We start from the raw sequence: 26,822 nt of genomic DNA, 5'->3' as shown, positions 1-26,822 counted from the left end.
AAGCAGTCCTGTTTCAGGGTATTTCTCACAGCTGGGCTCTAAACTGCCACCTGAAGATACGATTTTCTAATAAACTGCCTGTTCACTGAAGCTATTACTAGAGGATAGATTTGTGAACTTGTAATCATTAGCAATGACAAAATAACAGCGGGCTTCTCGTGGAACCTGAAGGTAGTAAAAAGGCTGGTGTGCAGATGGCTTCCTGTGGCTACCCCACCGCTGACTAGGCATTGCCACTTACACTAGGGTAAGTACTGTGCTGGGTTTTCTGTTTTTTCACTAAATAGAGCCAGAAGAGGACACAGAAAATGGGCCGGGAGGCATTTTAAAGTTTTTAGGTTGCTTATAAAGGGTTGTACCGTTAAGGAAGGTGCAACTGAAATCAATTTAAGTGTTTTTTTTTTTTTTAAAATACTACCTTTTAAGACTGGATGCTGCCAGTACTAAGTAAAAGTGCCTGTGTATTTCACCTCACACCTCTTTACCTAAGCATAGTCTGAGTGCCTAACCCTGTGATGATTATGTATGATGGAATGGTCTACAGTGTGTGTGCGCCTATGGTTTCTTCAGACAGGCATGCTTATCTGTTAGCATAACAGATGTCACTAATTGTCAGTCAAAATAAAGCTATAAAATCAGAGTTGTTTTTAAAGACCAACTTCTTTAATGATACATACCAGTGTTATACTAAGCTTATAAAATAAATTGTCTGCATGTAAATACAAGAGAAACATTAAGAAATCAATAGTGATCAGGACAGGGATTTCAATTCCTGTACAAATTTAGAAATGAGTCAAGAGCAGATAAATTAACATGTGGCTGTGACAATATGAACATGGACAGAGTCAACGTGATGTAATCCATTTATTGAAAGAGAGGGCAGATCAAGGATAAAGATACTAATGGGTAATCCAGTCTTAAATGGGATATGAAAAGCAAACACCACGTCTGGATACTGAGGCATTTTTCTCAAGTATTAGATTCTTTGGGTGAGTTTGGAACATCAGCGATGCCCACTCTCTCACAATACAGAAACAGAGGTATTGACAGCCTTACCCCATTATTGTGACGTACAGTATAATCGTGATAGGAATTCCACCTGTCAGTTGTGGGGTTTAAAGAGGGTTATAGGTTGGGAGAGTTGTGAGCACATGAACGATACAGGGTTTTTAACAGCCCATTTAGCAGTAGCGAAACTTTTGGTTTTTTTCAACTGTGTCTGCCATTTACACTTCATTTAAAAAAAAATGTTGCATGAGTAGCTAACCATGTCCCACATGTATTGCTTCACAGCTTTATTTCTGCGGTTACAAGCAATTCAAAACTACTAAATGTTAGAGGCAAGCCTCTTAACTTCTTATCAAAGAAGATCTGTCCATCTTACCTCAAGACAAACAGTATTGCACTTCAAGGTTATATTAACTGAGTTACAGAATCTCTTTAAGGACTGAAACATTACTTACGCACATCCATTGCGCTATGTGTCTGCTTAAAAAGATAAGCAAGAGAAATTAATTTTAAATTAATACTGCAGGGTACTGTGAAGATGACAAAGCGTAGGCCCTCTGTGTACTTATTTCTAATGCTTAAAAGGTTCTTCCATGACGAGGCTGGTTTAGCACAGCAGCCTACAGAACCGGCCATGCCCTTCCACCAACTCAGTGGTCCAAGATCCGAAGATTGCCTGATACGATTTTGTTCTCTAGTACAGCTCCTGCGGGGATGTCAATTCTGTCGCCATGATTTGCAATGATGATAACTGTTCCCTGGAGTCACGGAGACAAAAGTAAGTGGTCAGAAACTTTACTGTAGGATAGCTCATTCCAAGTCAACAGTTAGAGCAGCGTTGTTGGGCAGCTGTGACACCCAGACCCTGCATGTGCTTCAACTGAATTACTGTTTCTACAGAGACTTTTTTTGCACAAAGGTTTAAAATAAGCAATAATATTGGAACTATTGTAATTACACCAGCATAGTTGATACCATCAGATTAAGTTATCAACCCTGTTTGTAAAGATAGATGCTTGCTTTATGTGATCCTATCATGCCTGCTTGCTTTTATGTGCAAGAATGTTACTGCCTTGGCTGGTAATGCAGCTCACCATTATGGCTATAAGGCAAACATACATAAGTGCTGTGCCACAGATCCTAAGAAAGCATTTGAAATAGAAACTAAATTGCTGAGTTCCAATGTTTACTAATAAATCAAGAACCCCAAATTGATGAGAATGGGCCTATGGCTGTAAAGCCAGCCTGCGAAGCAAGGTGGTATGTGCCTGGTAAAGTACAAAGACACAAGCATTGTTTTGAACACAGAGTCACCAGGTCTGTGGTGTTTTCAGTGGTCTGTACTTGTAGAAAAGCCTCAGCTTTTGCTAGAACTGTACAGAAAAGCCACCTATTCTGGTAACACCTTGTGCTCATTCAGAAGGGTCAATATTGGCTCAAATTTGACTACTGCAGTCCTTGTTGCAGACTCTTCTGTTGTTTTTTAATTCTTAGGAATGCTTCCAGTGGAAGTTGATGACTTAGGATCAGTTTTCTTACAGAGTAGCAGAGATTAGTCATGTATACGCAAGAGCATCCTGCTTGCAAACTCACCTTTAATGAAACATTCTTCCCAAACGTAACATCACCTGAAACTGTGAGATGATCCAGTTCCAGCATATCTGGAATACTTTCAAACCTCCGCAGGTAGTCTTGAACCTTTTGAAGGGAAGAAAGAATACAGACTGTTTTAAATCCCTTTGTAGACTAAGAAAAACATTGGAGCTTCTTGAAAACTCTTTTTAAAGGTATTTCTGGAATCTGTCTGACAACTATAAACGTTGCTACTTCAAAATTTGTATTGTCATTTCTGTCTGAGATGACTACAACCAAGGGACAGTAAGGGCAATATCCCAAAGCTGGGTGAGCTCTAAAGACCGCATGCAACCCAGCTCACCTTCACCTTTCCTTAACTGACAGGGTGAAGGAGCACAGAACAGTACATATACATCTTAAGCAGTCATTATTCTAATACCCTAACAATTCTTTACAAAGAGCAAAAGCAAGCAAGATGGGCAGAGGTAGATAAAGTAAATCTCACTTTTATTTATTGCTATGGGCTGTATTTTTATACCATGAGATAAAATAGAAGTGTAATTATGGGAGTTGTTTACCTTTGTGAAAGAGCTTCCCAGTTTGACAAGAGGCACTGTCGGAAATTCTCGCTTCTCGCTCATTGTTAAAGATCCAGCATTAAGGCTATACAAGTTAGACATCACAAGCAGGAGATCGGACGTGGTCTTAACAGGCAGAAAACGACTACGAGGTACGTTTATCCCCAGGGAGTTCTCAAAGCTCTTAATAGCAGCACCAACTGCAGTCTCCAACTGGATAACATTCAGACCTCCATCCAGGGTCTGAAAGAGAGAACTCACGTAAGCACAACCAGCAGGTAAAGGCACTCAGTTTTAGAGCCTAGCTTAATTCAGAGTTCCGCATTTACCAACAGACTGGCTCCTTTTTGAAGGCAGCAGTCCTCGTTTAATTACACAAACAATTTTTTTTTAGTCCATTTCCTCTAAAAGCTTCCTATCTGATTACCTTTGGGTTAACAATGATCTCCATGTCAATAGCATTTTTCTCTTGCAGCCTTTTAATTGCAGACAGAGCAATCCACAAATTGTTCGTGTTGAATATTTTGAATTTTGACACAGACTTGAATTCATCAACATGTGCTTTTGGGACCTGAGCTATCTCCACCAGTCTCAGCTTGTTTTCATATTGCGTAAGTGTCCCACCCTGCAGGGGTAAAAGAAGAAGTTTTAAGTCCTGTTCATGAGCAGCCAACAGAGAAGCCACCACCCCAGATGCATGCACCCCTTTGGTGCCATTTAAAGTTGAACCTCAGTGAAAACATGTTACTTGTTCAGCTACTGGGTTACTAATTATAGAGTGTGTTTAAATTACAGTCAGAACTGTTAAATGATCATGTTTCAGCACTCTAGAACAGTTACTTCTGTTAATGAAAGTTGTTGAGAGTCTTCGGCAAGTGCTGCTTTTGTCAAAAATCATCTTCTAGCACTTTGCTAGATTACAGAGCAAAATTTAAATCAAGTCTTTTAGCTCTGCACCATTTCCTGGACAACCTTTACTCTCCATGGATGAAGCCCTGTATTTTTACAGTGCATTTCTGTGGTGTTATAGGACTGTCAGACCTTTCCTGATATCTAACGACTAGCGGGGAAAACCAGGTTCCCTCCATCCTCATACTTAAAAGAGCAAAGGTAAAGTTCTGTTACATGACAAATTACTACTCACTAGGAATATTTGATACGAGCCCTAAATATGATACGTTGTCGAACTTGGACTTTGTGCGAAGTCAGGCAGCTGGGGCAGGAGGGGATTTGCAGCCCCAAAAAGCTGTGTTGCATAATGCACACATTCACAACTGCACAAGGAGCTTACAGAGGTTTCAGTCAGTAGTGATACAACCGGTATATCCCAGCCGTGCAGTGCTTTTACCATCCCCAAACTTTTCCCACGTGTAAGTGACAGTTTGGAGAAGTAAGGAGATTGTGACCTACAGCCTGCAGAAATTACTTGTTTTCAGTAATCTGTCAACTCCAGGCTGTCCTTGTCTGCTGTTGCCCAGAAGCTAGATCCAATTTGTTCCATGAATTAAAACTTCATAAACTCGCTGATTTTGTGCATCTCAAATGAGATCACAGCTGATGTGTTAAATGGTGCCTAATACAGCTATAAGAAGATTTAATGTATGTCTGAATTCATGCATACAGAAGAGACAAGAGGCACAGATTTGCACCAACATGCGGGCACTCAGACACGCTGCACAACTGTTTGCATTTACCTTCACATCTGCCCTGGTCTTGTTTGTGACTTCCATGACAAATTCACAGCGTTTTCCATTGGGTGGGTTCATAAGATGATTCAGAATGTAAAGGTCCACAGTGGCTCCCAAGTTATCTATATTGGATACAAAAATATACTCCTTCCCCTCTCCAATAAGGTTATCCAGCAGACCGGAGTTATAGAAACTGGCGTAGATGTCTCCATGGCCTGGGGGATACCAGCACTCCGTATTCTCTCCTGAGTAAGATACATCCTTGGCTATTGGCAGCAGAGTTTCCTTATTAATTCTAGGATACCTGGGAAGACAACATTTTTGTTAAGTTGTTGCCAGTGTCAGACTAGCACAAAGTAAAACAAAAATGCACTAGTTCAGGTGCAGCTACCTGGGCTTTTTCATGCTGCTTTTGACGCTATGCTTGCTAGGTTAGTGTAAGTACTCTGCCCTGGAAGCACCATCCAAATACTCGGCTATCACTGAGAAGTTGCAGAATGCGATCTTTCAGTCACAGATTTAAAACCACAGTTCTCAGACCATGAAGTAAAGCAGCATTCCTCTGACCCAGGGCTTCAGAGCATGCTAAGTACACCTCCAACACCATCAGCCACTTTAGATAAGTTTTCTCTTGATAAGGAAACCACATTCTGTCTCCCTCCAGAGTCCAGGTATCCACCCTAAAAGGGAATTCAGGAACCAAGTGGCCAGCATCCAGCACTTCATTACATCCATTTCCTGAAACCGTAGCCTGTCCCCACCCTGCATCCCTCTTTAATACATTGCCTTTGACTCTGCTTAACCCCCTGACATTTCAGTCTTTCAAAAAATGAGACTGAACATAAGTAAAGAAGATACTACTACCACCTCAAACTAAACACCATACTACTTGGAATATGAGAAAATGCAAGCTAGTATTTCCTTTCACCTCAAGTAGAAAAGTTTTTTGATACCTGCTTTGATTAAAGGTATATATTTTCACACGGCTGTGACTGTATTTCTGCAAGATTTTCTTTGTGTCCTCATCGGTGTTGAAGGAATTCATAAGAACAAGAGGAACGTCAGTGTTGTAGGTTTTGTTTAAGTGCTGAGATAGGAAAGAAATGGTAAATTCAGCATGTATTTTTAGCTTTAACTCCTGACACCTAAGATTTTGGGGAAAAAGGAAATACACTTATTATTTCCAGTCTGCTTTATCTATCCATTAGATAAAAGAGAAAAAATCTTGCACCAATAGAATATACAATAAAGCAAGTAAAGGAAAACAAATCCTTATAAGCAGTGAGGTATTTAAGATAAGACCCATTACTTAATGTATAATTAATCTTTGTTTTTAAATCTGCTTCAAGATTCAAAATTTAAAGAGCATGACACTGCAAAAATATTCTTTTAAATTTTGGGCTACTGTTGATTACAAAAGGCATGCTTTCCCCAAAATTATTCAAGTCTGTGAGGGTAAGGTTGCAAAAACTTCTCTGCACAGCAAGCAGTTTTGAGCCTTTTTGTCAGGCTATGAGACAAAATATTATCACGATGACATAAGGGATGAAATGTTGCAATGGTAATTATTTGGGCATCTTTAAAACTGAACTAAAACACACGTGAGCATTTTCAGCACAGGAAAGGAAAAAAAGAAAAAAAACAACAGAAAACAAGTGTGTTCCACCGAAAGAACATGCAGAAAAGACTCTTTAATTGAACTGAAAACTTGGTGCACCAGCTCATTCTTGTCTGTTGGGGAATGTTTGGGATCATTAACCTCTAGGGGAGTCAGAATACCGTAATAACCCTTTTGAGGAAGCACCCACAAAAGTGAAGGATTAGGACTGCATTAGTTGGACATAAATTTAAGTCATGTATAGGACTCTCCTGCATACATGAGATAGTCACTCCCAACAGAAAACACGAGGCAAAAAATGGTTGGAGTTCTAAAAACTATGGAACTAGCACACCCAAATTCCTACTGTAATGACCATCTTAAATACCTGCTGCAAGAGGAATATTCTGCATTAAAAACATAAGCTGAAACGTCCTCTCCCAACACCAGCAGCTGTTACTTTCATTTCTTCCTTCCGAGGAAAATCCTAGCAATCACTTCCATGATGAGGGTTTTAATTTGAGAAGGAACTCCGAGCTGCTGTGAAGAGCTTTGTTCTGAGGCACACGAACAAAGCTACACTCAGACCTGCACCTGGAGGAGTCGGAAGCAAGCCCAGGCGTTAGCCACGCCGGGCCAGCTCCACAATTTGGTCCCTTGTGTTGCTGGACACAACCACCACTGTTCCGGTTGGTGCGCACAGGCTGAATTACACTTGTGCTAACATGTGTAGAGAGGACAGAGTTCAGTCGCCGATTGCTCCGTCCCCTCTATCCACATGTGCTACACATCACTAGTGCCCATTCTTTCCAAAGCAATTCTCTGCTTCACCACTAGCTCTGAGACCAGGCCCCCTTTCCCTCTTTCTTTTGGCAGGCCTCCACTGTGACCTCTCTCGAGGCTCATACAGAAGCTCAGGATGCCTCGCTTCATCCTGTGTAGAAAGGGAAGGCTCTACCCCAAAGTACAACTCAGATACCCAGCACACTCAGTGACCATAGCTCAAAGTAAATCAAGAATTGGATCCAAACTCCCCCTCGCCCAAAAAGGGGAAGTATGACCACTTCCTGGGCTGTGTGTTCACTGAGATCAGACTTCTAATGGAAAGTGTTTCTGTACTGGCAAGGACTTCAGCTCTACGTGAAGGTGATTTCAGAGTAGGTCTCAAGTGCACAGCTCCCTTGAAGCATCCACAACAACATTCAAAGCACATCGAAAGTTACCTCAATCTGCTGCACGGTCAGATCCAAGAAGGTGTTCTCGTTCCGCACCCCAATAAGGCTTTTGGGGCCTTTACAACCCATGCTTGTGCCCAAGCCGCCATTAAGTTTCACGACCACCAGCTTGTTCAAGACGGAAGCAATGTTATCAGGCAGCCCTCTAGCCTTTATCTTCTCATAGGGTTGGATCTGTAAGAAGCAAATTTTTCAGAAAGTCAGGTATTTGTAAGGAAAGTGCTTTCTCCTAAAAGTTTTCAGAACTTCAAATTTGGTAACAATACCCAGATTCACATATATGATTTAGGAAAACTACAGAACATTTGCAAAATGAGTCTACAACAACCCGATTTGGTACAATACAAATAACCTGATCTGTTCCCACCATAACCTATTCTCTAGAGAAGCTCCGTAGACTCTGCAAGTCACCATCAGCTTCATCCAGACACATCTCAGTCTACTCCTTCCAGATACAGGGAGCTGACTTGATGGTGAAGAGGGGTTCGGAAGAAGTCAGCCCAGTTATGCTGCTTTACCCGAGCTTCCTCTTGTCCTGCAGGAGAAGAAGGGGTCTCTTTGTGACTCATCTAACTCCCTTCCCCATAAGATGTCCTCCTTCAGTCAGGATGCGATTTAAGAGCGCAGGCTCCGCACACTGGACATAACTTTTCTTCCTTGAGCAACCTAAAGTCACAGCAGATTTTTCTTGATACATTGCACTAAGGTTTTTCAGAAACTACATTCTTGGCAAAAGGCTGGTTCTTTGACTCAGTCTAAAGTAATATTTATTCAAATTACTAGTCCAATATAATAATTCATCTCTCCAAATAGAAGATGGGAAGGAATAAAGAAAGTTCCTAATTCTTATCCTGATATTTTCAGGATGCATTCAAACCTTGCAGAAAGCCTTCTACTTCGCTGATAGCTATATCCTACAGGTTTAAAAACAGAGTATGGGCTATGTTTAGGGCTAGGGATAGAGAACAAAATCAGACTAGTAATGAAAGTCAGCATGCTTTCCATTAGGCATTGCTTCTCCCCAATCCAAAGCACATAAGTCAAGGAAACAAAGGTAGTAGTGCAACGATAGGTATCATGCCAGCAAAATCAATACAATCATCTTTTAGCCTGCCCGTATAGAGATTTCCTTTTGAAGAAAAGCCTTTGTGTTTCAGTGCTGCACGTATTCTAGCAGCAAGAAAATGATTGTAATTCTGATAAGGGATTTGTAAATTGCACAGCTGATTTCCGAAAACAAACACATACCAAGTCGTTTTCAGAAGTCTGTGTCTGCTTCAGGCAAGTCAGGCCCGAATTTCCTTGGAAATTCACGTTGCACTGGAACAAGAGTCAAATTTCTTACTCGGATGTGGGGAGGTTGGGAGGAAAACTTGTGCAATTCCAGCAGGCCACAGATGGCAGATTAGAGCAGATCCCTCACATTAGGGAAATTCTGCCTTCTGCATGATCTGGAAAGCTCATGGTATATATTTAAAGATAAGATCACTCCACAAGCTGCAGCATAATGACTAACTAAACTCTCATTACTCAAACAGTGGTAACTGGCCCGGGAGGAACATCTTGATGCAACTGCTTAAACACATTCTACCTAGAAATGTTTCCCAATGCCGAAGACGTGCTCCAAAAAAGCAAGACATTAACTGGACTTGAAAACCCTACTCCTTCACTCAAATATTTTAGCTAATACGAAAACAGATTAAATATCTACAAGAATAGCACTGGGTTCCTTGTTGAAACACACTAGCTGTTGAATAGAAAACCATATGTCAATGTTGTGACTTATTTTTTTGGCTCAGTGGGCAGTGTTACTGGAGAACAAGACAAGTTTCAATAGTTTTGTGATATACACTCATCAAAATGAATATAACTAAAAGCAAGAGGTTTGTCCAATAAGCTTACCACTTATTTTCCTTCAATGTGATTTTTAAAAGCCACTTTCTGCACAACTAGCAGGAACTTTTCTGGTTGTTTCTGGCAGGTGCGACCCTTCTCAATGTTTCCTAACACAGGAGAAACTGGGAATTCAGTACCCCCAGCCTACACACTTCCCAGGAAAAGAGGTAACATCCAGACTCGCTCATGACCCTATGCTAAGATCTAGCCAACACATGAAAGATAGGAATGTTTCCATCTACACGCTCTTTACCAAGTTCTTGCATTCCAAGCCAACATGTAAGTTCAGGCTTAACTGTACTTCTCCATGCTTCAAAGCGACAGAGGTTCCCTATGCCAAAAACCCTTGAGACAGCCTCATGGGTAAGGCAAGGAGCCTTATGAGTAATGCACAAACTATCCCGAGTGCTACAGTTATCACTGCATTCAAAATAAATGTGATTTTGCTTGCAAAATTAAGAATGAAAAGGAAAATCATACACATTTAAACCTTCATTTTCTAGTTAAGTCACAGTAAGAGACATGGTAGTTCGACAGGTTTTATTTCACTCTCCCAGCAAGCCAACTAGAAGGTAAACAGCGTTACCGTGGCTCAGGCAGCAAGAAGGAACACAACCACTGCTGCAGTCGTCTGCTAATATCCAAGTTCTCCTTAGCAGAAGAAATTAGCTGATTAAACAAAGAAGGTGATGTTGACATGCTATTTTCCATTTAATCCGAAAGGAGTGATAACTGTAGAAATAATATGCCTTTTTGTCATTAATAAGCACACAGGTTTGTCAGAAAAATCTATATGCATCAATAAAAGACAAGGGAGGGGTGGTTTGTCAGACCAGACACTAAGTCCAACACTAACTTCAGGATAACCAGAACTCTGATCCCTAGAAACGTACCTATGGCACCACAATTTGATTCACACACCTAAGAGAGACAGTTTTCAAACAAGGGTTCAAGGGGTCCCAGCAATTTGACAGCCAGTTTCTCATATTGATTCTGTATCGTAAAATCATGAAATCAAACACAGCACTTAAACAAAAATGCATGTCTAAAGTAACCCCCATAAAAAGGAATATTAAACTAAAACGATTGCTCTGGATTTCTGCTGCCTTGAACAAAGGATTAATAAAGGACTCCTTCCTTGTCAACCAGCTGGCTTAAAACAGGTCTCCAAAATCCCTTACTTAAGAAGTCTGACAGTTTTTAAATACATGGCTTAAAGTGGTAACTTCACAATTTGTTATGAATAATTTATGCAAGCTCCTTTTATAAATCAAAAACGCAAACGAAAGATACTTTAGTCTGACCACTTGGGAAGCAATAAGGTAAGCCTTTCCATTCCAGCTTTCTCATGTAAGGGTGTGACAGAGTTCATTTTACACAAAAAATAAAAAAAAATAAAAAATAAAAAGATTTGGTATCTTGCAACATCAAGAAATTAAACTACCATTCCAATCACAACCACATCTTCACAGTTAGTCACACACTGTCCAGTTTACGTGCCATGTATTACTCCAAGAAACACAGGCAGGGTAAAAGAGGCTGTTACCAGAAGGGAAATACTCACCCGTTTTGGCTTGCTTTTTTCTCTCCCCGGCCAACCACACTGCCCATGCCCTCCCCTACGTGCTAGCTAGCTGCAGCCTATTCCCACCCCAAAGCGTGGCGCAGCTTGCTGCCTCCAGGTTATAAATTATGCTCAGTTGCATCATCCCAAGATGACAGAAGGTTGAAATAAGTAAGGAAAGAGACAGCAGAGGCTGATAAGAGGGAGGAAGGTGGAAGATAAGGGTGGCAGCTAGAAATGAATGGAGACCCAGGGCAGAAGGGTAAAAGACCTGAAATACCAGGAAATAAAGCACCGGTACATCAGTGTAAGACCACTAAGCCTTATCAAAACATTCCCCTTTGCATTTTAAATTTAACAGCAGGATTTTGGAAGCATCTCCACAGTCCAACTTCAGCAAAGGCTTAAGAGATGGATAACCCAGGATAAGCAAAATTGGGAGCAGCCAAACGCAGCTCCAGAGCACTTCAGCTGTGACTCAGAGCCCCGGGATGAAAGCCCCATCACAGTGCAGCCCAAATGCATGCGTGGCCTCCCCAGAAGGGAGCCTGCCCACACCAAGCCTGCGCCGCAATACCGTGCCCTGGGGAACACACTCTTAATGGTCTGTTGTGTTTTTTTGTTTGTTTGTTTTTAAATTTGGGTTTGTGCCTGTCAAGTCAGGAGCTCAGCCATCCTGTGAGGTCTACAGAATGAGTTTGTTTGTCTGGAGGCTTAGGAAGCGATCTTTGTTTTTATAGGAAACTGGAAATAAGACTTTAACATATTATAACCTCCACAGGTTAGTCTCAGTGCTCCTTTAGCACAGAGGTCGATCTTAGTCTTACCATTTCCTTGTTTAAAGTGGGTTTCATTCGATTAAAAAAAAAAAAAAAAAAAAAAAAGAGTCCAACAGGTAAATGATCTGAATACAACTATGCTTTTTTTTGTTTTTCTTTTTTATGCAGAAATTCAAAGTCTAAAAAACCCACAAACTATTTCAAAAAAAAGTCTATCTGTACTTTGTAATTTCGGTAAATAAACAAGAACACGTACACTTGCATGAAACTATAATATTACACAGGGAAAGTGTCTGGAAACAAACTGGTAGCTGTCAAATTGTTTTTTCAGTAGCACGTTCTCTGCATCAAAGATGCACCACACATGAGTCCTGATGTCTCCTGATTGCTAGAAGGGTAAAGAAGGAATGGAAGCAGGCCCAAGGCAGCAATGGTTGCACTGTTTCAACGGGACTTTTACTCTCTATTCCCCCACACCAAAAGTGGTGGGGGACAAGAGGGGAAGTCAGATCCACTGCAGCAGGTTCCTAAGGGAGACAAGCTGTCAAACGAGAAACCGGACCTACCCATGTGTGGCAGGAGCCTACAGATCTCCAGACATTCTCAAATACTGTCCTTCCTCCTCTGCAAGGGAAAATTGTTCTCCGTAGCCCTGAGCTGTATTCACACAACCCAAGGGTTACAAAGCTACTGATACTTGTCACTTGCATCTGTCCTGGCCTCTGCCACATGCATAAACCTCGAATGTCCAAAGAATACCAGGATGGGAAGGTTACTAAGTCGGGAAAGCCGTGGCAACCCAGACAAACATCATTTCAAAGCCACTTCCTAATAACCCACATCGAACAGACTCGTATAGGACCATCTCAGATTGCCCACACAAGCACTTTATGTTACAGAGGAACACTACTGCCCTTCATCGGGAAACTTATGACTGGCAATATTCAGCTAAATTAAGACAGAGAAAGCTTTCAAGTCTGCAGAGTTGTTTTATTTATAACTTAGCTGAGAGACTCATTTCTTCCAGGAAGTGAGATGAAGAAAACCAGGAGACTAATATTTAAAAAAAAGAAAATAAACAGAACATAGACATACATGGCTTATCACTTACACATGTGCTGGGTATACACACGCAGGCGCACTGAAACAGAGAAAAGTCTCTTGAAAACACTGAGATGTTTTCATAGACTAGGAAATAAGGACTAGGAAAGTCAGCTACTTAGGGTATGAGGAAAGGGGAAAAGAGATTATATGTACCATACCTTTGCTAGTTGGGCAAAAAGGCTGGATTATGACATCTACTGAATGGGAAGCTTGTACAGCAATCTTCACAACAAAAGTGAAAACTTTATCACTCATGTAATCATGCCTCAAGGGACTGCCAGTTGGCTACAGCTGACCTGAAAATAATCACTGAACACTACATGTTTATGGAGCTCATCATCAGCAACCCCAGAGATCCTGCATGGCATGCGCTGCATACAGCTGAGGCAACTGACCCAGGCAAAATGCTGCACAAAGACAGCGGCAAAAAGAGCTCCAGCAATTGGTTATCAGCATAGAGCTCTGCAACCAAAAGAAGGCACACGCTAGACTGGTCTTGCTTCAGCAATGCCTTAGCATCTCTGGATGTCTCTGTTCATACAACAGAGCATGTCGACACAACTGAAATAGCACGTCCCAAAGCGATGGCAGCAGCCCTGACTGTATCCATCACGAAGCGATCTATTAAAACAACACCCACCAGACTTTCCACACGACGAGTTCAGCATTCCCTGGCAGGGCTGTGTGGCAAACGAAAAGACTTTACCTGTTCCCACAGATGCCTCCACCAGTTGAGAGCAGGATGCTTGCTGCACTGACATGACACAGCCACACACACTTACTGGGTGAGCGTATTCTGAGGCTGTTAGGAGCTAAGCAGGTGGGAGGGGGAGAAGCGGAACATCACGAAAGCCAGTAACACCTGGAGCAAAACTACAGCTTAGAGATGAGCCACAGCAATGAGTTTGCATGGCAGATCTGGTCACCTGCTCGTTACTGACCCAGAGATTAGAACAATTCAAAGGAACCTTCACCAAAATGGGACCTTTTTCACAGGAAATTCATTGCTAACTGGAAGATATGGGAGGATGGAGAGAGGAAGGATACAAATAACGTGCACTATTCCAGTTCCAACTGGAAATATCACCATTTTCACCAGCCGTGCCATCCTCTCATAAAAGTATAAATTACTTTAAGACCTTAAGCTCTAACTTACCACTGCTACGGCCATGCTAGACAAGAATAGCAGAGGCACACTCTGTGAACTTGAGGCAGAAGGATTTTCATGCAGGAGAACACAAAATCCTTTCCATCTCACACAACCCTTTCCTTCCCACTACACGGGAAACTACACACAAGAAAATCCATTAGCAATCTTCTAGCTACTATGCAAGGATCTTTGACAGAAGCGGTTTTGCAGAATGTTGATATGCAAAAATCAGACAGAACTGAAGCTTTTTGGTCTAGTGCAATCCTGCTTTTATTCCACTTGCACATCCGTTCAGGAATACCATCTGTTCATAGTCGGTTTATTCTATCCACACTCCATTTATTCTGCTATACTTCCAAAAGGGAACATGTAGAACAAATGGAAGAGGCAGGACATGGATACAGCATTCCAGCGGTGCAGGATGCATCTGAACAAACTATAGAAGATAAAACATCCTGAAGGTTACAAGCATAGATTTGTCAGAAAGGCAGGGACAGCTGATACAGCAGAATGGGTCACGAATGCAGGAATTGACAACAGATATCCAATTCCAAGTGCCCACTCAGAAGAATTAGCAAATATGCAGGCAATCTCTCAGTTCTTATCTAAAAAGACTGTTGCCCAAACTATGAAAGTGTTTTTTTGTTGTTATTGTTGTTCTTTTTTAAATCTGTAACTACACTGAGCCCTACACTTTTGTACCTACAGACCCTTGCCTTCCAAAGGTCAATATTGAAATCAGTTACTCAAGGGCCAGGGTAGCCACATGCTGTGACTGTGAGACTGCTCCCAAAAATACACACCATATTGCCACTTCATGGAGAACATAGGTGGGAACTTCATTCCAACGCTTCTAGAATTTCTCAGGAACAGAAGCATACAAAAAGTAGAATCTTGCTGTGTTTTGTCAACAGAGGTTGTGTTCAGGCTGGGTAGACATCATTAAAAGCAACTGTTTTTCTCATTAACAAATAGGTTATAAACCCCAAATTTAATGTGCTGAAGGTGCATCAGAAAGCTTAAAGAACAATTCACTACGAACAGAATCTAGAGATTTATACTTGGCGCTGGGCACCATTCAGAAGAGAAATGCAGCTAGATCCTCACTCCCTGCCACTACCTCCTGTCTACTCCAAGGTCAATACCACCCCTTATTAGGCTGCCAGGGGATTTAAACATTTAGTGGGTGGGACATGAGTCACACCCACAGCATTCAGATGCTGTCTGAAAAGCCAAAAATATGATTTCACCTTTAAAGTCTTACTACATTCTTCTTGCATCATGCCCAATACAGCTCTCCAAAAAGAAGAAAGTCTGCCGCTCAGTTCAGGGCCAGACTGCCTCAAAATTATTTGCCTTTGCTGAAGTTCCAACTCCCCCTTTTATGTCTTCACTATCGTGTCTGAAGTGAGCTTAAGCAGAAAGCTCAGAGTAAAAACCCGATCCTGATGCAGTTAACAGTTCCACCCAGGCCTCTGTCAAGCATGTACTTCATCTGCAGTTGCATCAGCTCCAACATAAAATATGTAACTCAGCCTTGCTAAATATTTCAGTTCCTTTTGGCACAGGTATTGGAAATGACAACTTGGCAACGAAGCTCTGGATCTTGAAGGGTCTTTAATTCAGAGAACAACAAACGTTGGGAATTCAAATTCCAGCAGGATCCCTGCAGCATCAGGCCTGCTAGGTGTCGGTGCTACCACTTAGCTGTTCCAGCCACACGTAGGCTCTAATATGCAGAGGAACTGCCTCGTCACCTCTAAGCGTATACACAAGAGCAGAAAGTGCTCCACAGTAATAAAAATCACTTATTGCTCTAAGGGTTTGGAACACTGGACTTGACAAGCGAGTGCTGATAGGGAAATACTTCAGGAACAAAAATGGGCAGGAATGACAGGGCTTACAGACGCATGACTACAGTGTTAGTCATTTGAGACATGTCTCGAAATTGTGGCCAGGGATTCTGCTACGATAACATCTAGCTTCATTTGGTTTTGCACACAATGTCACAGAAGTGATTTTTGGAACAGTCTGTATGAGGCAACATTGGGAGTGTGACTAACTGATTTCAGAAGTATACTCCTACTGCAAGGATGTTTGGAACAGTTTGCCAGAGAGACAAAATGAGCATCTGGGCCATCATCACGGGTAGACTGGAAAGGAATACACCCATATTAGTCAATATGTAGCTACAGAAAAACAAGCTAATATTTACTCAGCACCAAAGGACGGTTTAAATGGAAATAGCACTGAATGAACCCTTAAAACCTGCTTCCAGATTTGGGGATGAGGAAGACATTTGACTTTTGATTAAAAGCATGCCTTTTTTTTCTTTTCCTTCATGATATAGTTCTTTGAGATGACAACACAAGCTGTAGACAAGAATCCAAGCACTGGGTAAAAAAAATAATCATAATAATTGACATGCTCCTTTCACACTCAGATTGCTTTGGATGCTCTCTTTAGCTCACTGATGAGGTTTTACATTGCTGCTCTGAGGTTAACTTGTTCACTGCTGTTCCCTCAGAGGCCTCCCACCATGACTTTGCTACTGCTTCCAAGTCAAACAAACAGATCACTGCAATCTACATCAACAAGATTAAATTACACTTGCCGTGTCCACATTCTTTACCTCGTCTCCTCCTCGTTAACCAGCACTCTAAGTGCACTTTCTTCTCTGAAGACTGTAACAGTAATGGGTCCTAACTATGCCAGCTATCACTGTAAGCCTTTGGACATATAGAAGGAGAGCATCTGGAAGGAAAAAACAAGTCAGAAGTTTACCAATATAGCGTGAAATGGGTTCAATCTTGCATTATCTTCGTCTGGAGCCTACTTGCTTGCCCATCAGTATTAGTTGCTGCACTAAAACATGGAGTTCAGGAATAAAATCTCCCATTGCAGGGAAAAAGGGGGGAACATTACAACACAATTACATTTCAGTTTACTGAAAGGAGTCTTTACTTGTCAGCAGATGCTTCAGAAAAGAACAGAAAACCGCATTTAAAGAACAAGTACCATGGATAAAACATTAAGTGACCCATGGAAGTCTGATCAGGAATTCTTCTCCTGTGCAGCACAGCGTTGCACAAAAGCCTGGAACACCTTTCCCACTGAACCTGAAACTCAGAAGTACCTTATGCAAAATAGAAAACTAAAAGCCAAAGCCTAAAAATGCAGTGAACTATTCATTAACTCTAAGCTGTTAAAATCTTTGGCATGTTTTTGCGTGCTTATACATACAGCCACATGTGCATGTACACCTGTATGTATATAGATATATTATATATAAGTGTATGTGTGTATACATACACACATGCACCTATATACCTAAACATATACTTTGAGCTTCACTAGCTGACAGTTGAAGATTACACATGCCAGAATTCTTGATACTTTGGACAGATCAAGCAGCAAGCCAATTCCCCAGAAAAATCACAGGCAAATCAACTCACTCTGGGGACTGTAAGTCTTTCCTTTCTAGACCATGCTACTTGTAGCACAAGATTCTCAAAAGCAGCTGTGAACCCCACTGCCACCCACACCCCCACCTCATAAAATGATATCATCAAAATTGGAGATTATATATCAGCTACAGGATTACCAACCAGCTTTCCAAAAGAGTCTTGCCTGTAACATTCTCTGTGCTGTTCTCACAGGACCAGGAGGAGAGACACTGTAAGTTTTTATAGCTAGGGGATGAAAACTCCAGGAGAGCTGAATAAAAGCACTCAATCTGCATATATTTCACGGATACCTGTTCCAAAGAAGTTAGTACTGCAGACTTGATTCTGAAGCCCTTCTAAAAGTTATCATTCTTCATCCCTTTTAAAAGTTCCTATTGTTCTCATCTACTAGTAAGATTGATAGTTCTGGCCGTAAAGAAATCAAGATTTATCGAATAATTCCACAAGTCATATCCCTCAGCAAGGAATAATTTGGAAGACGTTTCTCTGCAGGTCACCTGAAAACACTTTCATGTAGGACACCTTTCACTTTCCACAGTCCCAACATGACATATATTATAGAGGTGGTGGACCTGGAATAAATATAAGAAGGTTTTGAGTAGGACAGGGAAATGAAACCCTTACAGTTGGGGGGGGATGGGAAGGAAATTTGTTTGAGGGTATTTTTCCCTATCTTTCTTCTGTGACATCTTCTGTGAGTCCATGTGATTTGGAGTTCATGCTAGGAAGCACAATTTCATCTAAGAACATGCACACATCTCACCTGAACCAAAGCAACAGGACGGTGCATCTTTTTTTCCCGTTTTTGATCTGAAGTTGCTTCCTAGCTAAGGGAAACAGATGAGGATGAGCCAGCACAGGCTAGAAGGAAGAAGAGAGATACCATCTCTAAACTTGCCCTCCTTTCAGCCTTTTTTGACCTTAAGTTAGACCATCTTTTTAAACAGCTTGCCTTGCGTGGGAATCTCCAACAACCTATTTCAGTGTTGTCTCATGCCTCTTGTTTGATGTTTGCTCCCGACGTCCTGCCCAGTAATTTTCAGTCCCTTACAGAATTTGATTTTTTCTTCCTGCTGAAAGCGTGCAAAACTTTAAAAATGGACAGACAATAGCTCTCCCTCTCCACAAAGCAGCCTATTCACTTGCATCAAATTACTGTAATTTAATCCCAGGCCTTATCTTGACACAGAGAACAGCTTATTCCGTTCACTGATTGTTGCAGCTACCCTTTTACATATTCAAAAGAGTTATCACTCCCTTAGAGCCTCACCCCTCTCCAGTCTGAAAGCAGCCCCCTTTTCTGCAGGCTTCCTTATAAAATGTTATCTAGAACTCCTCACCTTGGCCTCTTCCTTCAAGGTGGATTTTTCTCCCCAAAGCAACAGTTCATTCAGTGTTACAGTATAGAAGAGACAGACATCACATGTTTTTGAAGTTAAAAGAAAACACTCAACCTTGGAAAAAGCCCTATACTTGCTCTAAAACAGCATCATTCATCAACGCTTTAGAAAGCGGCGCTGTATCTGTTCTGGAAGTAACTGGCCAGCCTGTCTTTCAGTTGCAAACAGAGCCTTGATTGAATCACCACAGAGGCTAAGAGAGACCACAAATGTGTAAGGGCACAGAAGTCTCAGGATATGCCAAGATTATGACGTTGGGAAAAGCAAGAATTCGTAGCACAGCTACACCGTTAGTTATACAAGAGTCAAAGGACAGCCCCGGGCTGCAGATGAATCAACCAAATGAGGTTAAGTTTAATAGGAATTGTTTATTTCAGTATAAAATACTGCTGAAAAAAATGTTTAGTGCTTTTTCAGCAACATCTCAAGTAGCAGGTTATAAGTTACAACACCAGAGATGGCATTAGAAAATGATGCTCAAAAACCCTCAGTCAACTACAAGTTTCAGATTCCTCACTTTTACAGAGCTGCTGTAGATTACAGAAGTTGCTAAGTGAGCTATATAACCCAGCCCACTTGCCGTATGTCCCTTTCAAATTATTTAGCAGAATGGATTGTTGGAAACAGTCTCAACTGAGATGCGCGACCTTCTGTCATTGGCAGGAAGGAAAGGGGAACAACAAGAGTCCTACCTACTTCCCCTCTAACAAAAGTTACCAGTCACTCCAGAGAAGGTACCAAATGGTAAGATGGCATCTGTCCCACTTTGCTCCCCTGCTCAGAGAACAGCTAACAAAATAACACTGCAGAACTTGATGCATATGTTAAGCAGGACCTGATGTTCAGGAACACACACAGCATATGTCTGTAAATTATTACTTCTCAGCTAGAGCCCAAAGTGTTGTCCTATGTGATTTTGCAGAACTGTGGCAATTATACCTATTCCATGGTATATAGTTTTATGTCCCCTACTGACTGTCTTCATTGCAACTTACAGAATCTTCTGGTGGTCTTTGAATCTTCCCCCAGTCCACAGATGGTCCCTTTTCTTGTAGGAATCTATGAAATAACTTCTTAAATCCTTCCAGGTCATTTTTGGTGTGCTACAGAGAAGAAATAATGTTAATTAATACTGGTATTTATTGTGTACCTACTCTATCATGGAAGCATTTTTACAAATTTGATATACAACACATTCACAAGAGCAAGTTTGTCAGCTCGTGAAGTACAGACATGCTAAAATTCAAAATTCCAAAAGGTGCCAAAAGCTCATTTTCAGTAAAAATCGAGATTGGGGGGGGGGGGGGGAACGGGACGACAAAAATAAAGAAAAACGACAAAGACATCCAAAGCCTTGTATACCTAAAAGGCAAGTCTTTATTCAAAACTACAACCATAAGAATTCGGCCAAATCTTTACAGTAACAGCTTTACCCTCTCTTTCTGTAATCCATTACAGATTATATAGAACCTTTAATAACTAAAGATGATTAAACACTTTGTAATAACTCTGCCGTGCAGTTTGTATGCAACTGAAAGTCTCCTACTGACACTGTATCCAGGCTACTCTTCCACACATGACTAGAGCACACCTTAAAAATAAGGATAGCATTATTCTGTGATTTGTCCCCTTGTATAAAATTTGCTTCAGTTTCCTGCCTCTAACTTCTCAGGCTTTGGGTTGCATTCACATCATACTTCTTACCTCCAGCTCATTTGAAGGTGCGGTTGCAAGTATCTTATCAAGTTCTACCTTCATTGAATACTCCAGCTCTTGTCGAATGACTTCCTGAAATTGTGAGGGGCCAGCCTGAGACATGGCTTTGCTGAAATCTTAAATTAAAAGAAAAAAAAAAAAAAGGTTAAAGGGAAAAAAAAAGAAAACTAGTTTATTTAGACTGTAGACAGCTTTCAGATTTCTTAGGGGAAAAAAATCGTGTAATCCAGTCTTGTTTTATTACTGTGCAAGCACTCCAGGAACCTCGAGTTTTTGCTCCTAGTAACTTGGAGAACAGATCTTAAAGTGGGGGCAAAAAACAGCCAACCTTCTCTCAAAACTCTAAAAAGTTCCAGAAGATCAATGATCCGTCACAAGAAATGTTCAAAATCCACAGCAGTACACTTTTTTTTTTTTTTGCTAGGCAGCTAAAGCGTTCGTGTCCTACCACATCAACATCCTTTAGCAAGTAAAAACGCAAAAAAGCCATTCACTAAAAAAAAATATTTTATGCAGAACATTGTGATCAAGGGCATCCTTCTGTTCACAGAAGCAAATAAAAACATGTTTTAATTATTTATGCTGTGCATTTTCACACAATCTTCCGTTTGTTCCAGTAAATATTCCCTTACTTTATCGTATGAGTATTTTCACACTACAGCATGCCCTTCAGTTACTAAGCAACCTGGAAAAATAGTCCGTCCATCACTTCAGCATTTGTTTTGCTTCTGAAAGTGATAAGCTCCATAGATGCGAAAGAGTAAATACACAAACGGTCCATGCAGTGAAGTCCATAGCCAAAGCATCTCACAGAAAGAAATGAAAGATAGCTCGACTTTATTTTCCAGAAGAAAGCATGTGAAGTGAGTGACTTCCCAAAAGACATTCCGAGTATGTTCTCTAAAGACCTCAGTTAATTTAATTTCTGCCAAATCCCTTGAGTAATCGCTTCTCTATAACACAGAGAGTGATGTATTGCCAAATATAGCTGGAATTTTAGAAACACCCTGAATACTAGTACAAAAAAGGGGCAGGAGGAAACTTTGCAAATGAACTGAGTGATAGTGCCAGGAAATAGTTAGAAGTGACAGCCGTGTTTAAAGTTTTCTTATCTGGGACATGCATTAAAAGGCTATTCTATCGAGAACGCCTAGGAAAGCCAGGGGCAGTTCATTTTCATTATGGCTTTTATTGTATTTTTAAGCAAAACACTCTGCAGCCTCAGACTCGGTCACAGTGTCAAGCCCTTGCTTTGAAGCCCACAGAAGCCATTTTCCTGACTGCACTGTTTTGCAGGTAGGGAAAGAAAAAAAAAAAAAAAAAAGAGAGGCAAGTGCTGCAGTGCACACGCCATGGTGTAACACAGGGGAAATGCCAGCACAAGATGAATAGTACAATTAACAATAAGTTCCTTTTTTAATCTTGTGCTTCACTTGGTAGTAAAAACAAGTAATAGTTGGAAGCATCTTACGCTTATCTTTCCAGGTGAAATACGTAAAAACACTAGAGCTCTTCGCTGAAAGTACTTCCTCCTACAGAAACGTAAGATCTATACCACCTGAATACTTTTGTGCAGAACTGCTGCAAGTGCTGAGCTTTCATTCCCTCATTTTGAGTTGATGCACATGGAAACAGTGTTTAAACTTCCAGGGCAACAACAGCTACAAGACACTTTCAGACGTTTGTTCGTAATCCTCCCTACAAGGAGTTGTAACACAGGGCTGGGGTTACAGCAACAGCAGCAACCATTTCTTGCAGCTCATCAGCCTGTAAAACATGTGAACCTCCCGATATGATGCAATACAGCCCAGCAGAAACTCTGCAAATACCAAGTATTCAACAGAGGCTGTCATTTGTTAAGGAAGAGCCAGCAAACAACCATCCTGGGCTGCCATGTAAGCAGGAAGATCCTGTTGGCTCGCAGCATTGGCCAAAAGACGTGTATCTCCCAGATAAAAAGAGCATTTGGAGATCAAGCAATATCAGAAGCAAACCAAAAGAATAAGGCATAGTAAAAGTAAACATGTGATAACGTCCTAGTTCTTTTCCTTTCTTTTTTTTTTTATAACATTCTCCAAGGCTTAATGAGCAAATGATGAAGGCGTGTGGAGCAGCAGCCCAATGGCCCACGCCTCATCCGCACCCAGAGCCACCACCCCGCAGCCTTGTGGCCACCATTTGGCAACCACCACAACCGCCTGGCCTCACCCAGCCCACCTGGACGTGGGTGCCCAGGGAGAGCGTTGCTGGCGCTGCCCATACTGGTATCATTTGGGGGAAAGAGGAATGACAGAGCTGGCACAGCTGGAATCTACAAAAACACACTTCTGACCCAAGTATTATGGGTGCAGGGAGGGATCTGTTGCGCAGGGGTAAGAATTTCAGTGCTGTACCCAACAGCCATGAGGGTCCCAATGTCGAGGAGCTCAGCACCAGCCTTCCTGCTGAGATTTCTTGCCTAAGGGAAATCCCTCCAGGGTTTTGGGAGAAGCTGGTATTTATGTACTCCAGCCTACCGATGGCAGGAGGACAGCCGCTGTCCTTTAGCGTGAGCTGCTGTTAAATTTAACAGCCCGAGTTAACGTTTATTTCCCTCTTCGCCGTAATGGCAATGATGTAGAAAAGCCAGTGCGACTGCATTTCTAAAGGCAGTTATTTCCTACAGGCAAGGCGAATTTCCTAATGCTGTAATGAAAAGTAGTTATTGCACCTCTGTAAAACCAGATGGGAGGCAGGGGTGCTGGATAACTGCAGGAAGAGACTTCCCAGGGGACACGCTGCCCTAAGCTTCCAAATTACCTTTAAAAAGAAATGCCTCTTCCAAGCTACATTGCAACCACTGCCTCAGATTTCAGCTGAAGCTCACTTTTACAGGATCACTATTCTTCAACTCCCATCTGAAGGAAGCAAGGGGTAGGATATGGCAGTGGAAAACTCACAAGGGATGGGCCCACACAGGAATGAGTGCAGAACAGAAACATGTGATGAGATAGTTGAGGCTCCAGAAAACACTGGGTTTTCAAAAAAAAAACGACCACCCAGGACAACTTCTTTTAATGCCTTCACCAGAAAATGCTCCGTCAAGTCATACAGAAAGACCTTTAATCAAGTCACCGGTGGAGAGTTTCACTCAAACCCTACTGTCCCCACCTTTATTTCTACATTGCTCTTATCTCCCTGTTAGCCTGCCACTGTCCTCACACCGTGAACTATGGTAAAGAGCACACTATTCTTAGGTTTATGATGCACGATTTTATAACTGACATTTGGGAAAAAACAATATACGATAAATCAGATCAAGTTACTAAAAAGGAGATCTTCATGAACCATCGGAAATAAAATAAGGGACAGACTTCCCCAACTGCACATGAACAGAACAGCAGCATATTTCCTTTCTGTCATCCCTCCTTTTATTTTACATTAAAAGGGGGAACACACAAAGCTCAGTTTTATTGCCCTAAGAACTCGTTAACTCACTCAGAAGAGAACTCACTGCCTTAGTACATAGCGTATGGGGTCACGGCACAGGAAGGAGTCACGGGACAAGCTAAGCAAGAAGTCCTCTCGTGAAAATGTAGGGATCTTTTGGGCTGAGGGTTGAGAATTGTAATTAGCACTGCAATCCAAGTAAGCACACTGAAAGAGCTACACCAGAAAATTATTTCTATTTCCTCTGAGCCAGACTACTTGCATAAAAATCCGGAAGGTTGGCCCGTAAGTTGAAACACGCAGCTGAACTTTAAATGCTCTATCCTTGAACTCGGGGCTGAGGGTACAGAGTGAACGCCTTAACTTCCACCGACTCCGCTGGAAAGTTCAAGGCAATTTTTATCCTTGACAGGGATAAAAATCTCACAGATGCCCACACTGCCCAACACAAAACTAATAACTATTACCTTGCTTGATTTTTGAGAACTCAACACACCCAATTAGCATTTGCAAACTTCTTTCTCCCTATCACTACAGGCAAAATTTGTCAACATACATGGCACTGAAGCATACATGAAGCGAAACCTAGCCACTATCTCCTTTCCCCACCACAGAGAAGCATGTTACCCTGAGCTAACTCAGAAGTTTGCAACCTGGGACGCTGTCCTCACCAGCTGCATACACCAAGGGTTGCGACATTACCGCTCAGACACAGCGCGATTTCTGAGTCTAGAGGCTGATCCTCATGCTAAAAATATCACCTGACATCAGCAACGTGTTTTGATGCTATCAGTCTAGCAAAAGTACTTTTTTAAAAAAGCTTCTAGTGTTGTCAAAACCCTGGCAATATTTTAAGAACTGGTTTTGATCTTTACATAGGTTAACATAGTACCACTTGCCTGCAAGATGGCTACCTCCAGCAGAAGGCTGAGATAAACCAATTCCGCTTAAAAAGAAGGCTTCAGAGCCTATTTTTGTCACTCGTTTCACAGCAAGAAGGGGCTTGTCTCGACAACTTTCAGGACACCAGGTGAGCAGCGTGACTTCACCACTTCCCCCAACCAGCGCTGTGCGTTTCACCCAGCTGTCACAGGACGTTTACAAACTGTCACTGCACTTACACAGCAAGTGCTGCACAGTCCTGGACATCCACTGGGCGAGCAACTGATTTCCCAGAGCCTGCAAAAGCTCTTGGATTTGTGCAGGACCCAAGTTCACATAGCAAAAGACCTACTATTGCCCACTCTTTTTTCTACAGGCAGTGATAGGCCTGCATGGATTTATACTAAAAAAACCTACAGGCATGAAATCCGCAACAGAAAACCACACATGCACCATTAGGAATACCAGAAAGGAAGGGAGGGAGAGGGAGAAGTGCCACGGCAATGCACCAAAGTAATTTTTCTTCCTGAAATGACCCCTTGCGGGCCGGTTCCCCGTTTCCCAACGCAGGATTCCCAACTCAAGACAGGCGATACGTTCACAGGGAGCGAGGCAGCGTGCCGGAGCATACGGTGGGGACCTGCAAATGCCGAAACACACTCAGACCTCCTAAAACTTGGGCAGATGGGGAGAGGTAATGGGGGGAAGTCTCCTGCATGTGTCTGCCGTGACGAGGGGCCATCGGCCCGCTGCACAGCAGAGGAGACAGACACGTCCACATCCACGGACACGTCCACGGAGGTCAGAGCGGGACGGGCACCGGCGAGGCCCCGTCACCTGCCGGGGGAAAGCCTGGCACGCTGCGCAGCCTGCTGCTGGAAGAGAAAACGAGACGGCACAGAGTAAGAGCAAAATAACTGAAATAAAACCAAGCGGGCACTGAGCGAGGTCCCTGCAGCGGAGGAGCCAGCCTACCTTTGGCGAACGACATCTTCGCTCCTCGGTAAAGGCGAGCGCAGGGAAAACAGAGGCGAGCCCAAGGGAGCCGCACCCGGCCGGGAGGGAGGGAGGGAAGAAGACAGCGGCCCCGTCCCCTCCGGGAGCAGCCTCCCGAGCCCGGCGCAGCCCGGTGCGAGCCCCGAGCAATTTAAATTTCATCAGTGGCAGAGGCGGACCCGCAGCGCGCCGGCATTCACCACCCCTTTCCCCTAACCCTCCCCCGGGCCGAGCCTCCCGCCTCCGCGGGGCTCCCGGCTGGGCTCCTCCCCGCTCCCGGACGGGCCGGGTCGGCAGGGCACGGCCGAGCCCCCCGCGCCGCCATTTTCCCTTCCCCCCCCTACCCCCCCCCCCTTCCCGCCCCCCCGCCATTTTCCCTCTCCTCAGGAGCGGGCGCTCGGCGCGCGGCCGGCCCCGCCCCCCCCCCGGCGCGAGCGGCCGCCATGGCCGCGGCCCCGCCGGACCCACCTGGGCGCTGCGGCGCGGTGGGGGGCGGGGGGAGCGAGGGGAGGGGGCGGGGTCTTCCCGGCGGGCCCCGCGGGGGCGAGCATGCGCGGGAAGGGGGGGGGAAGGTTTTTTTGGGGGGGAAACCCCGATTTTGGCCAGTTTTGAGGGGGAAGGCGGGGCTGCGCTCCTCTGCCTCAACTCGGTGCTGCTGGACTCTAATCAATAGAGATGCAGCGTGGGGCTGAGGGGTCCCCATCACCCCCTAATGCTCCCCCCCCCCCCCCCCCGCTGCCCAAATACAGATTTTTAAA

At 42.9% G+C, this 26,822-nt stretch overlaps 1 protein-coding gene across 2 annotated transcripts; it reads right to left on the bottom strand.

The window, feature by feature from the left end:
* Positions 1–641: 641 nt before the first annotated feature.
* On the bottom strand, positions 642–26,574 carry UGP2 (UDP-glucose pyrophosphorylase 2). Of its 2 annotated transcripts, none has more exons than XM_035553058.1 (10): positions 26,533–26,574; positions 20,746–20,873; positions 20,037–20,144; positions 7,670–7,855; positions 5,803–5,936; positions 4,856–5,153; positions 3,589–3,786; positions 3,162–3,404; positions 2,602–2,706; positions 642–1,766 (listed from the first exon to the last, which is right to left on the bottom strand). In XM_035553058.1, exons 2-10 carry the CDS (start codon positions 20,857–20,859, stop codon positions 1,659–1,661), a joined length of 1,494 nt encoding a protein of 497 aa, XP_035408951.1. In that variant the 5' UTR covers positions 20,860–20,873; positions 26,533–26,574; the 3' UTR covers positions 642–1,658. The 2 variants fall into 2 exon arrangements, with proteins under 2 accessions (XP_035408951.1, XP_035408950.1); XM_035553057.1 differs by lacking the exon at positions 26,533–26,574 and adding an exon at positions 26,044–26,340.
* Between the last annotated feature and the right edge of the window lie 248 nt (positions 26,575–26,822).

The sequence above is a fragment of the Cygnus atratus genome, chromosome 3, assembly GCF_013377495.2.
Source record: "Cygnus atratus isolate AKBS03 ecotype Queensland, Australia chromosome 3, CAtr_DNAZoo_HiC_assembly, whole genome shotgun sequence".
In the NCBI taxonomy this organism is placed as follows: domain Eukaryota; kingdom Metazoa; phylum Chordata; class Aves; order Anseriformes; family Anatidae; genus Cygnus; species Cygnus atratus.
Note: the sequence above shows the minus strand (reverse complement) of the source record. Positions and strands in the feature narration are given on the sequence as shown.

Excerpts from the sequence above, each read along its gene's own strand:
- UGP2 (XM_035553057.1), bottom strand. Across the intron at positions 3,405-3,588 it reads AGATCATTGTTAACCCAAAG|ACCCTGGATGGAGGTCTGAA; the intron begins GTAATCAGATAG and ends TCTCTCTTTCAG. Across the intron at positions 2,707-3,161 it reads TGGGAAGCTCTTTCACAAAG|GTTCAAGACTACCTGCGGAG; the intron begins GTAAACAACTCC and ends TCCCTTCAAAAG.